Raw genomic sequence first — 10,053 nt, 5'->3', positions numbered from 1 at the left:
AAACCTCCCCTAGGCCGCCGCCCCCCCTAGTAGATCTCATCTACTAGGGCCGGCGCCCCCCCTGGCACCCCTATATATAGTGGGGGAGAGGAGGGACTTCATACACCAGCCCCTGGCGCCTCCACCTCCCCCCGTTACGTCTCTCCATCGTAGTCTCGGCGAAGCCCTGCTGCTGTGACGCCCTGCATCCACCACCACGCCGTCGTGCTGCTGGATCTTCATCAACCTCTCCTTCCCCCTTGCTGGATCAAGAAGGAGGAGACGTCTCCCGTCCCGTACGTGTGTTGAACGCGGAGGTGCCGTCCGTTCGGCGCTGGTCATCGGTGATTTGGATCACGTCGAGTACGACTACATCATCACCTTGCAAGCTTCCGCACGCGATCTACAAGTGGTATGTAGATGCAAACTCTCTCCCTAGACTCGTTGCTTAGATGAACTTATAGATGGATCTTGGTGAAACCGTAGGAAAAATTTTAATTTTCTGCAACGTTCCCCAACAGTAATGACCGTCTGCAACGTCGACGATGGCCAAATCCTTACTTCTGTCAGTTTTGCCTCAAAAACCTTGAGTCCTCCGTGCATCTCTTCTGGAACTGCCCATTCATGAAGGCAACCTGGGCAAACGTGGCAGAATGGAAAGGATGCTTGTCGCTCGCCCCGCCTCCACAAGATCGGCGATGCACACACTCGGCAGTTAAGGCCATTGTAAACGAAACAAGAGCGGAAAACAGGAGGGGAGTGAAGACTATGATCATGGCTACCACCTGGGCAATTTGGATGGAAAGAAACAATTGTACCTTCAGATCGAAGACAGTTGTTTGAAGGATGTCATTGATTCCATTCGACGCATGATGGAGCACTGGCGGCTAGCCGGAGCAAAATCTATCGAGCCCCCCTTTGGGGATCTAGGTGTGAGATAGTCTCTTAAGGCTTTTCTTTGCGGGGAGCTGCAGGCCGAAGCCCCCCCCGATGTATCTCTTTCTTGTTTTTCCTTTGATCACTTGATCAAACTCTGTCTTCCATATGCTCACTTCTAAATCAATCAATGCCAGCCTACCTGGATCTTTCAAAAAAAAGTTTACGACTTCACGTAAGAATTGATCCACCTGGCTGTCTGCCTGCTTGTGCTTGTGTACAGGGGCGTCTCCGACCGAATTAGTCAGTGTCGTACAACATCATCATATATCATATATGTTCTTGTGTATATGATCAAGTTTGTGTACATCCGTATAGGGACGGCCAACAATGACTAGGCATAGCGATTCGATTGGATCGACCCATGTGACCCATCGGGTCGCACGATGTCGACTCCATTGACCCGTATATCGTTTAAGGCCGATCCGCTTGGCCCATTGGCCTTGACTTTTTGGGCCGGGTCAGCGACCCGGCAGGCCGACCCGGCCCATTCCCATCTTGAGTTTTAAGGAGTCTATGAGCCGCACATTCCTAGCACAGTAAGAACCTAAGATTGTGGAACACACACTGGCTGAAGGCACACACCCCTTGCGAGAAATGTTGTCAAACTGATACTTTATTGTTGTGTCACCGGGGAAGAATACCGGGAGCACAAAAGAAAGAATCTCTAGTGATAAGAACATTCTTAACAATACTGCCATCACCGTCGTCAAAAATAGGTAAGTGCGGATGACAATCCTCGACAATGGGAGTCGTCGATCTGTGGGACCAAAACACCACAACTTCTTACCCGTGTAGGTTGCATCGGCCACAACGGTCACATTGTGATGTGGAAAGGACCACAAATGACACTGCCTTCAATGTCGAGACTTTGCCGTAAAAAAATCAAACGTAGATGAAAAACAAACTAGACCCCGAGCATTGATCCGTAGCTTCCCCACCTCTGAAAGCCGAAAAGGCGAGCAGGAGGCGGGGAGATCCGACCTAAGCCACAAAAACCTAGTGAAGGACAGCTAGGTTTTTTTTTTGAAAACTACTTGGCGCACTTTATTAAACTCATATCAAAGTTACATCATCCACAATGTCCGAAAGTAAAAAGCTGGGAGGATCACCATCCCAAACAAAAGTAGAATTTAAATTGCAACTATGTCTAGCAAGATTGTGCGCCAATCTATTAGCCTCCCTAGGGCAATGAGTGAAGGATACTGCACCAATACGGTATGCTTTTTGAAAACAATCAGCCAAAATAGCAGTATAGGGGCTCCAAATCTCAATCACGCCATTGCATGCTTGAATAACTTCCAATGAGTCAGATTCAACAATGACCTGGTGACAGCCGAGTCCTTCAACCAACTCTAGTCCTCGCTGAATAGCTACTGCTTCCGCCGTTGTTGCATCAAGGAGATGATGAAGCAACCAGGATGCTCCCGCAAGAGCCTCTCCTCGGTTGTTTCGAAGAATTGCTGCAGCTGCACCCGTTCCATCTTCAAAAAAAGCGGCGTCAACATTTAATTTATAAGAATTGATTAGAGGTTTCACCCACATAACTTTATCCGGTTTCTTCTGATCCGCAGCTCGAGAAAAGTTACTTGTGATCGCTTGGATAGCGAATGCAGTATTTGAAGGATTTTGGACATTTTTGCCCTTAACAAATTCTCGTCGCTGCCACCATATATACCAAGCCCCAACGACCAAAGACTCCCGGAATCCCAACCTACCAAGAACAGGTGAATGTCTCGCCGGTTGCGTTAGTAATTCTTCAAGGATCACACTACCTGACCTGTCAATTTGAATGACTTCACCTATTATTTCATGTAACCCCAGTTTCTTCCATACTTCTTTTGCTCTTTCACATGTAAACATCAGATGTCGCATATCTTCCGCCCCTTGCTTGCATACTGGGCATTGAGGCTGTACCTTGATGTGTCTGTTTGCCAAGATCGACATCCCTGGGACAATACCATGTAAAGCACGCCAGGCGAAAATTTTCACCTTGCTTGGAATTTGTAACTTCCACAAAATATCCCATACCGGGTTTGCATGCATAGCTCCTTGGCCATCCCCCCACCTAGTTTGAGCACCAAATTGATGTTCCCATTTCACATAATAAGCTGATCGAACCGAGAACGAGAACGACTTCGTATACTGCCATGCCACAAAATCTTCAGTCATGTTAGGGCTCAAAGGGATTTTTAAAATTCTTTCCACATCCACCCAAATAAAATTATCTCTAATCAAAGCCTCATCCCACTTTCCTGTAAAGGGATCAATTAAATCATCTACATTCTGCAGAAGTCTTTGTCCTTTCACAGTTATTACTTTCCTGTTCGGACTGCTAGGCACCCAATGGTCCTCCGATATGTTGATGTTTGCTCCAGTACCAACTCTCCATATGTGTCCTCTCATAAATGTGCGTAGCCCAGCAATTATGCTCTGCCAAGTAAAAGAGGATCCCTTCTTCGGACCCGCTTTCAGTAAATTGCCATCGGGGTAATACTTAGCTCTGAGAACAGTCGCACACAAAGAATTTGGTTTTGTGATCAACCTCCAACTTTGCTTTGCTAACATAGCGAGATTAAAAGCGTGCAAGTCCCTAAACCCCATACCTCCATTCTTTTTTGGTACACACATCTTCCACCACGCCCACCAATGCATTTTCTTTTGTTCTTCAGTATCTCCCCACCAAAAGCTAGACATTTCGTCTGTTATGAGCTTACAAATCTTTTTGGGAATATTAAAAACTGCCATAGCAAAAACAGGTAGAGACTGAATAACAGCCTTCAATAAAATTTCTTTGCCACCCACCGAAAGAAACTTTTCCCGCCATACCTTTAGTCGCTTTATTACTCTCTCAAGAAGATGAATAAAACTATCACTTCTATCTGCCCCCACCATTGCAGGAAGACCGAGGTATTTATCCAAAATTGCCTCCGTCATAATATTCAGCTGGGCACAAACTGCAGCCTTTACTTCGACATCAACATTAGGACTGAAGAAAATACTACACTTTGCATCACTGACCATTTGTCCCGAGCTTGCACAATATTGATCAAGAACATGTCTCAACGAGGTTGCATTAATTAAATTTGCCTTCATAAGGATCAGGGAATCATCGGCGAAAAGTAAATAAGAAACCGATGGTGCATTTCTGCACACCCTTACCCCTTCAATGCCACGAACCTCCTCTTGATGAGCCAATAAACTTGATAAACCCTCTGCACAAATCAGGAATAAATATGGGGATAGCGGGTCTCCCTGCCTGAGACCCCTTGTAGGAATAAATTCATCAGTCTCGTGATCATTAAAACGCACCTTATATTTTACTGATTTAACACATGCCATCAGTAACTCCACAAACTCACTAGCAAAACCCAGTCGTATTAGCATCTTTTCCAGAAAAATCCATTCAACACGATCATATGTTTTATGCATGTCAAGTTTCACCGCACAGTACCCATCTTTTCCCTTCTTCTTATTTTTAAGCATATGCATACACTCATAAGCCACGAGGATGTTATCAGTAATCATACGGCCTGACACGAAGGCACTCTGGACAGGTGAAATTATGTCATCTAGAACATGCTTCAGTCTCATCGCTATCATTTTCGAGATGACCTTATAAAGAACATTACATAAACTAATAGGTCTAAACTGGGTAATTTTTTCTGGACTTTCGACCTTTGAGATTAAAACAATAACAGTATCATTCCACCCTTTAGGAATTACCTTGTTATTAATAGCCAAAAGAACTTCATTGCAAAGACAATTTCCGATGATATGCCAACATTTTTTGAAGAAAATGGCTTTTTTTTTCTTTGTCGATGACGATGAGAAAATATAGTAGAAACCTCCTTATTTAACACTGGCAAATCTTTTTCTTGGAAGCCCATGAGCAAAGCCCATCTCCTCCTCTTTCCGTCCCTCTCTCTCCTCCTATCCCCTTCTTATCCGCTTCCACTCTCCCCGCCTCGCCTCCTCGAAAGGAAATGCCAGTGGCATTCCAGTGAACCCACCCCCGACTAAGTCCGGACACCGCCGCTGCAATGGCGACGGCCATCTCCGCCTCCGCGCTCCTCTCCTCCACATTCGCCGGCGATAGGCGCCATCGCCGCGCGGCGAGGCCCGCGCCCCGCCGCGCCGTCCCGGCTGGCCTCACGGTGCGGTGCGAGCAGAGCGACAAACAGAAGCGGCAGCCTCTTTCCGCACTCGTTCCCCGCGAGCAGCGCTTCATGTTCGAGGGCGACGAGCTCTGCGGACCCGTACGAGCCCCCACTCTTATCTCTTTCTTCTATTTCCTAGTGCTGCGATTCATATTCAGGAAAAGAGTAGCTATGCTGTACGACTTTTTTCGGTTTGAAATTCTCAAATGGTTCCTTTCAGTTTCATCAATCCGCATAATTATAATTAGTCTATCACAGACTCACATGTCACTATACAATGCTCACGTAGTACATATGATGATACATACAACTGCCAAAATTAGCTGCTCATAGTTTGTGGTGAACGAGGATTCTGGGAAATGAAATAAACGAACAGGAGTGGTACTTTACGAGAATTAACACAAGAATGAAGCTAATATGGTAGAAACTGGTTTGTTACATCTGGTAAACAAATGCGGCATTGGCTCATCGTGGCCACCCATGTTTCTGTTTAGTGCTTATGCTCATTAAGATCTCAGCATGACTATCTTGTTTATGTTCCACCGGTGTATTGGTATCATGGCTTGCTTGCTTGTGTATGTGTGTGTGTGTAACCTTTTCTGTGTAGTAATCTGATCAATCAATTTAATTCGCAGGACATATGGAACACAACATGGTACCCTAAGGCTGCTGATCACGTAACTACCGAGAAGACGTGGTATGTTGTTGATGCAGAGGACAAGATTCTTGGCAGGCTAGCATCTGCTATCGCAGTGCATATGAGAGGGAAAAATGAGCCCACATACACTCCAAGTGTGGACATGGGGGCTTTTGTTATTGTGGTACGCACCGAAGTAGTTTGTATGGTGTTTACAGAATACCGTAGCAGTGTTCTTTTCAAGGCAAATAAGTTCATAAAATTAGCGGGAGGAAAAAATAAGCACCTAAACCCATCTTGATTCCTGAAACCTATATTATATCATCATGTTAATGTGGCTTTTCATTACAGAAATTACTGCACATTGCTGAGCTGACATACTGAACTATATGTTTTACATAGGTTAATGCAGAGAAGGTTGCTGTTTCTGGTAAAAAGAGGTCACAGAAGCTCTATAAAAGGCACTCTGGACGGCCCGGTGGAATGAAAGAAGAAACTTTTGATCAGCTTCAGAAAAGGATTCCGGAGAGAATTATCGAACATGCTGTGCGTGGCATGCTTCCTAAGGGCAGGGTAAGAAATCATCTCTTGGCATCTGTTAGTTCTTACCTAGTTGGTTGCATCAGGTATTTTGTGTGCCCCAAAGTTTACCAAGAATTAGAAATGCAGATAAATTTATTTAATTAAATATTGCCAATAAGTTTTACCTTGCCATTGGCATGAATGTGGAATTACACCCAGTCCAAAATATTTGCTCTCAACTTAAGTGCTCGGATGACCCGGCTAACAAGTATTGGATTGTGTTCTCTGAAATGTCCATGTTAGCTAGAAAATATCTCGTGTTACTCTCCTGTTAAGTGCTGGTTTTCTCAGTTCGCCAAATTTACTCTTTTTCTCTGTGATCTTCTCAACCTTTGAACCATTTTGCAGCTGGGCAGAAGACTATTTACCCACCTCAAGGTGTACAAAGGATCAGAGCACCCGCATGTGGCTCAAAAACCTGTTCCGCTGCCCATCAGAGACAAAAGAATAATGAAGTCTGGCTAGAGAACACCTGGATATTGAGAAAAGATACAGCAACCGTGCTTCCCCGCCCAGTGTTAGGAGCGTGACCCGAACATTCATGTCATCTGTCCACAAGAGTGGTGTGTAACTTTTTTGTAATTTAATTATGTTTCTGCAAAAGCTTTCGATTCCTTTCGGTCATAATTATGTCGTATGGTACGATTTCATGGAATCCAAAATCTGAGTTTTGGAAGGTGTAAATTTTGACCAGTGGTGAGGTAGGCTCGTTGCAGTTTCGTACAAAAATATGTTAGGTAAATGTTTGGGAACAGCGCACCGGCCGAGTTTGCGCCGGTCGTTCGCTGCGTCACCACGTGTCATCGCTGGTGCGCGCTACCTCCCCCGCGTCCGCATGTTTTCTTTGTGTGGCCCATGCCTGTCCCTCCCCCTTCTTTTTCTCCTTCCTTCCTTATCCTTTTCCTCCCGTCATTCTCTCTCTGTTTCTCCCTGGTCTCGTTTTTCCTCCATGGATCTCTCCTCTTGTTGGCCACTGGTCTCCGCTGCTACTAGGAACTGGACATGGCCGCGCACCCATCCCCTACCTCTCATCCACTAGTGCTTTTGTAATTCGATGAGAGAAGCCCGGTCCCTTTTCCCCCCAAAACAACCCCTAAATTTGTGACGGCGAGGGGAAGAACACGAGCAAGGTGCTGCTGCGGAGCTGGGGGGTGCTTCTTCCACCTCCTCTACGACTGCGGCTGGGCGGAGCTGGGACTACCGGCACCAGAAGCTGCAACCTCATCGCGGGGAGCTGCAACCTCATCGTGGGGAGCTGCAACCTCGTCGTGGGAAGCTGCAACCTCCCGTCGACGAGTTAATTGCACGTTGGTACCACACTTGCGCACCTACTCACGAGTCAATACCATTGTTCGTGCATGTCATAGTTCAGTACCACTATTCGGTCTAACTGTTACAAAATGGACTGACAGCCGTATAAGTGTGTATTGACCATGTATCTGACAGACCGGGCCCACCTGTCAGGTGACATGGTGGCCAATCGGCGCGTGCTCGGTTTGTTGACTAGGACGACACTGGTGCGGTGCGGTGGGTCAAAACTGGCTCGGTCGGCTCGGTCGGTCCTCACTCTCGCTCTCCCTCCTATCTCCGATTCGCCGCCGCCGCCGCCGCCGCCGCCACCTCAACCGGCTCGCCATCGCGCCATGGAGGACGAGATCAGCCAGGACTCCAGCGAGCAATACATGAACCTCTCCGACGACGAAGCCATGCATTACCGGGTGAGTTGTAGAGCTAGGGTTAGGATTAGGTTATCTGATTTGGGGATTTGATTTGATTTGGGGATTGTCTCTTCCTTTTGCTCCTGTAGATCCCTGCTAGCATTGAAGACCAAGACTATAGTGGCACTGAGACAACACCCATCGTTCTTTGCCATTAGCATGGTGTGGCGGCTGAGAGGCGTGTAGCATTTGAAGCATTTAACACGGGCAGGAGGTTCTTAGTCTGTCCTAAGAGTGTAAGATTCTGTACAAATCTCTGTTTTAATTGTATTGTTTAATCTAGCCATGTGCATAGAATTGTCCAGTGCATTGGTTTCATGTTCTTTAATCTAGCCATGTGCTGATGCACATTGTTTAATGAGTACTCTAGTTTAATTGGGTAGCTGTGATGGTCATTTAGTAGTACTGATGCTAATCATTGGATTAGAAAATGTGTTGATGCTTTCCATGTATATTTAATTTGGCCAGTAATTTTATAATTGGGCAACAACTTAGTTTGCAGTGCAGATGATAATTGTTTAGTTCACAAGAGTACTCAATTTGCAAATTATTTGATTGCATAATGTCAGAGAGATTCAATGTCTGGTGCTCAAAATTCAGTTAGTGTTTAGTGTCAGAGGTTCATTCTTTAAAGTTGTTGCTCAAAGATGCTAAAAGTTGATGCTTAAAGTTCATTATTTAATTCAGTGGCAGATGCTTAAAGTTGATTTGATTTTTATTTCATTGTTCAAAGTTAGATGCTCAAAGTTCAGTTATTATTTAAAGCAAGTTGCTCAGAGTTTATTGCTTAAATAATTTGCCTAGGAGATTGATTTTGCACATGCTATGTTTGTTTATATTGCAGGAAGATGACAACTATGGTATTGTTCTCTGGGTTGATCCAGAGTGGCCTCCTACATTGCAGAATGCCTTGTTGAAGTTATGGGAAATGTACCATGACATCAAGAGTGATAGGAGGAAGGATAACCTGGAGAGTTCACTCACTATTCACCATTTGACAGAAGAAAAAAATAATCTAGAGGCCAACTATGACAAATTGGTTGAAGATGTGCACCAACTGTTCAATGCTCAAGAGGATAGGATGGTAGATTTCAGCTATTTGTAGGCTAAGATGCAGAATGTGCAGGTTTTTGAGACAGTTGTATCTGACATGAAGACAGAGATGGGGAAGAAAGATGCAGAGATCTTCAAGCTGCAGGAGAAGTATAAAGTACTGATGAACATCACAAAATCTCAAGGCACTACCATCCATAACCTGAAGTTCAATCATCTAAAAGAGAAGGAAGTGCTTAGTACATCCACCAGGAACCTGCATTTCCAGGTTGATGAACTCAAAAAATCTGAGGAAAAGCTCATCCAGGAGAACACCCAGCTGCTCCTTCACATGGGTGATCTCAAGAAGGGGCATGACAAGCTCACAGCAAGGAGGGATCGGCTAAAGATTCAGATTGCTGAACTGTTGAAGTCAGAGGAGAAGAACAAGCAGAAATTGAAGGGGATCCTGGACATCTTGTCAGAATGAAGATGTAGATGAAGAGGAAGAGCAAGAGCAAGATCCAAATCAACATGAAGAAGAAGAATGCTTGCTTTGCTCACCTTTTGTGAAGTTATGGTGTTGTTGTGAACTAAATTATCTACTATGGATGTGTAGTTGTGAACTAAGTTGGAACTATGTTGTTGCTTTAAGTTGTGACCTAAGTTGAACTCTAGTATGTTGTGTAAGAATCTATTAAGTAGGTTGCATCAAGCTATCCTTTATGATTTGAGTTGCTTGTCATGTTTTAAGTTGTTGTCATAGTTGCTGTCATAGTGGTTAGTCTACTCATTTGGGCTCCTTCGACGCCGAGAACCCCCTAACCCATAGTGGTTAGTCATTTGGGCTCCGTCGACATCGAGAACCCCCTAAGCCATAGTGGTTAGTCATTTTGGCTCCGTCGACGTCGAGAACCCCCTAAGCCATAGTGGTTAGTCATTTAGGCTCCGTCGACGGAGAGAACCCCCTAACCCATAGTGGTTAGTCATTTAGGCTCCGTCGACGGAG

The 10,053-nt window shown here is 45.2% G+C and overlaps 1 protein-coding gene across 1 annotated transcript; it reads left to right on the top strand.

Annotated features, from left to right (window-relative positions):
- The first annotated feature begins 4,839 nt into the window (after positions 1-4,839).
- Positions 4,840-6,987, top strand: LOC119276804 (50S ribosomal protein L13-like). Its single transcript, XM_037557962.1, has 4 exons — positions 4,840-5,174; positions 5,711-5,896; positions 6,115-6,285; positions 6,643-6,987. Exons 1-4 carry the CDS (start codon positions 4,959-4,961, stop codon positions 6,757-6,759), a joined length of 690 nt encoding a protein of 229 aa, XP_037413859.1. The 5' UTR covers positions 4,840-4,958; the 3' UTR covers positions 6,760-6,987.
- Positions 6,988-10,053: the final 3,066 nt, after the last annotated feature.

The sequence above is a fragment of the Triticum dicoccoides genome, chromosome 3B, assembly GCF_002162155.2.
Source record: "Triticum dicoccoides isolate Atlit2015 ecotype Zavitan chromosome 3B, WEW_v2.0, whole genome shotgun sequence".
Classification (NCBI taxonomy): Eukaryota; Viridiplantae; Streptophyta; class Magnoliopsida; order Poales; family Poaceae; genus Triticum; species Triticum dicoccoides.
The sequence above is the reverse complement of the archived record's forward strand: the minus strand, read 5'-3'. Positions and strand labels throughout refer to the sequence as shown.

Bases quoted from the DNA above. Each gene is read 5' to 3' on its own strand.
- LOC119276804 (XM_037557962.1), top strand. From the start codon at position 4,959: ATGGCGACGGCCATCTCCGCCTCCGCGCTCCTCTCCTCCACATTCGCC. The intron at 5,175-5,710 runs GTACGAGCCCCC...TTTAATTCGCAG, and splicing joins GCGACGAGCTCTGCGGACCC to GACATATGGAACACAACATG. The intron at 6,286-6,642 runs GTAAGAAATCAT...ACCATTTTGCAG, and splicing joins GCATGCTTCCTAAGGGCAGG to CTGGGCAGAAGACTATTTAC.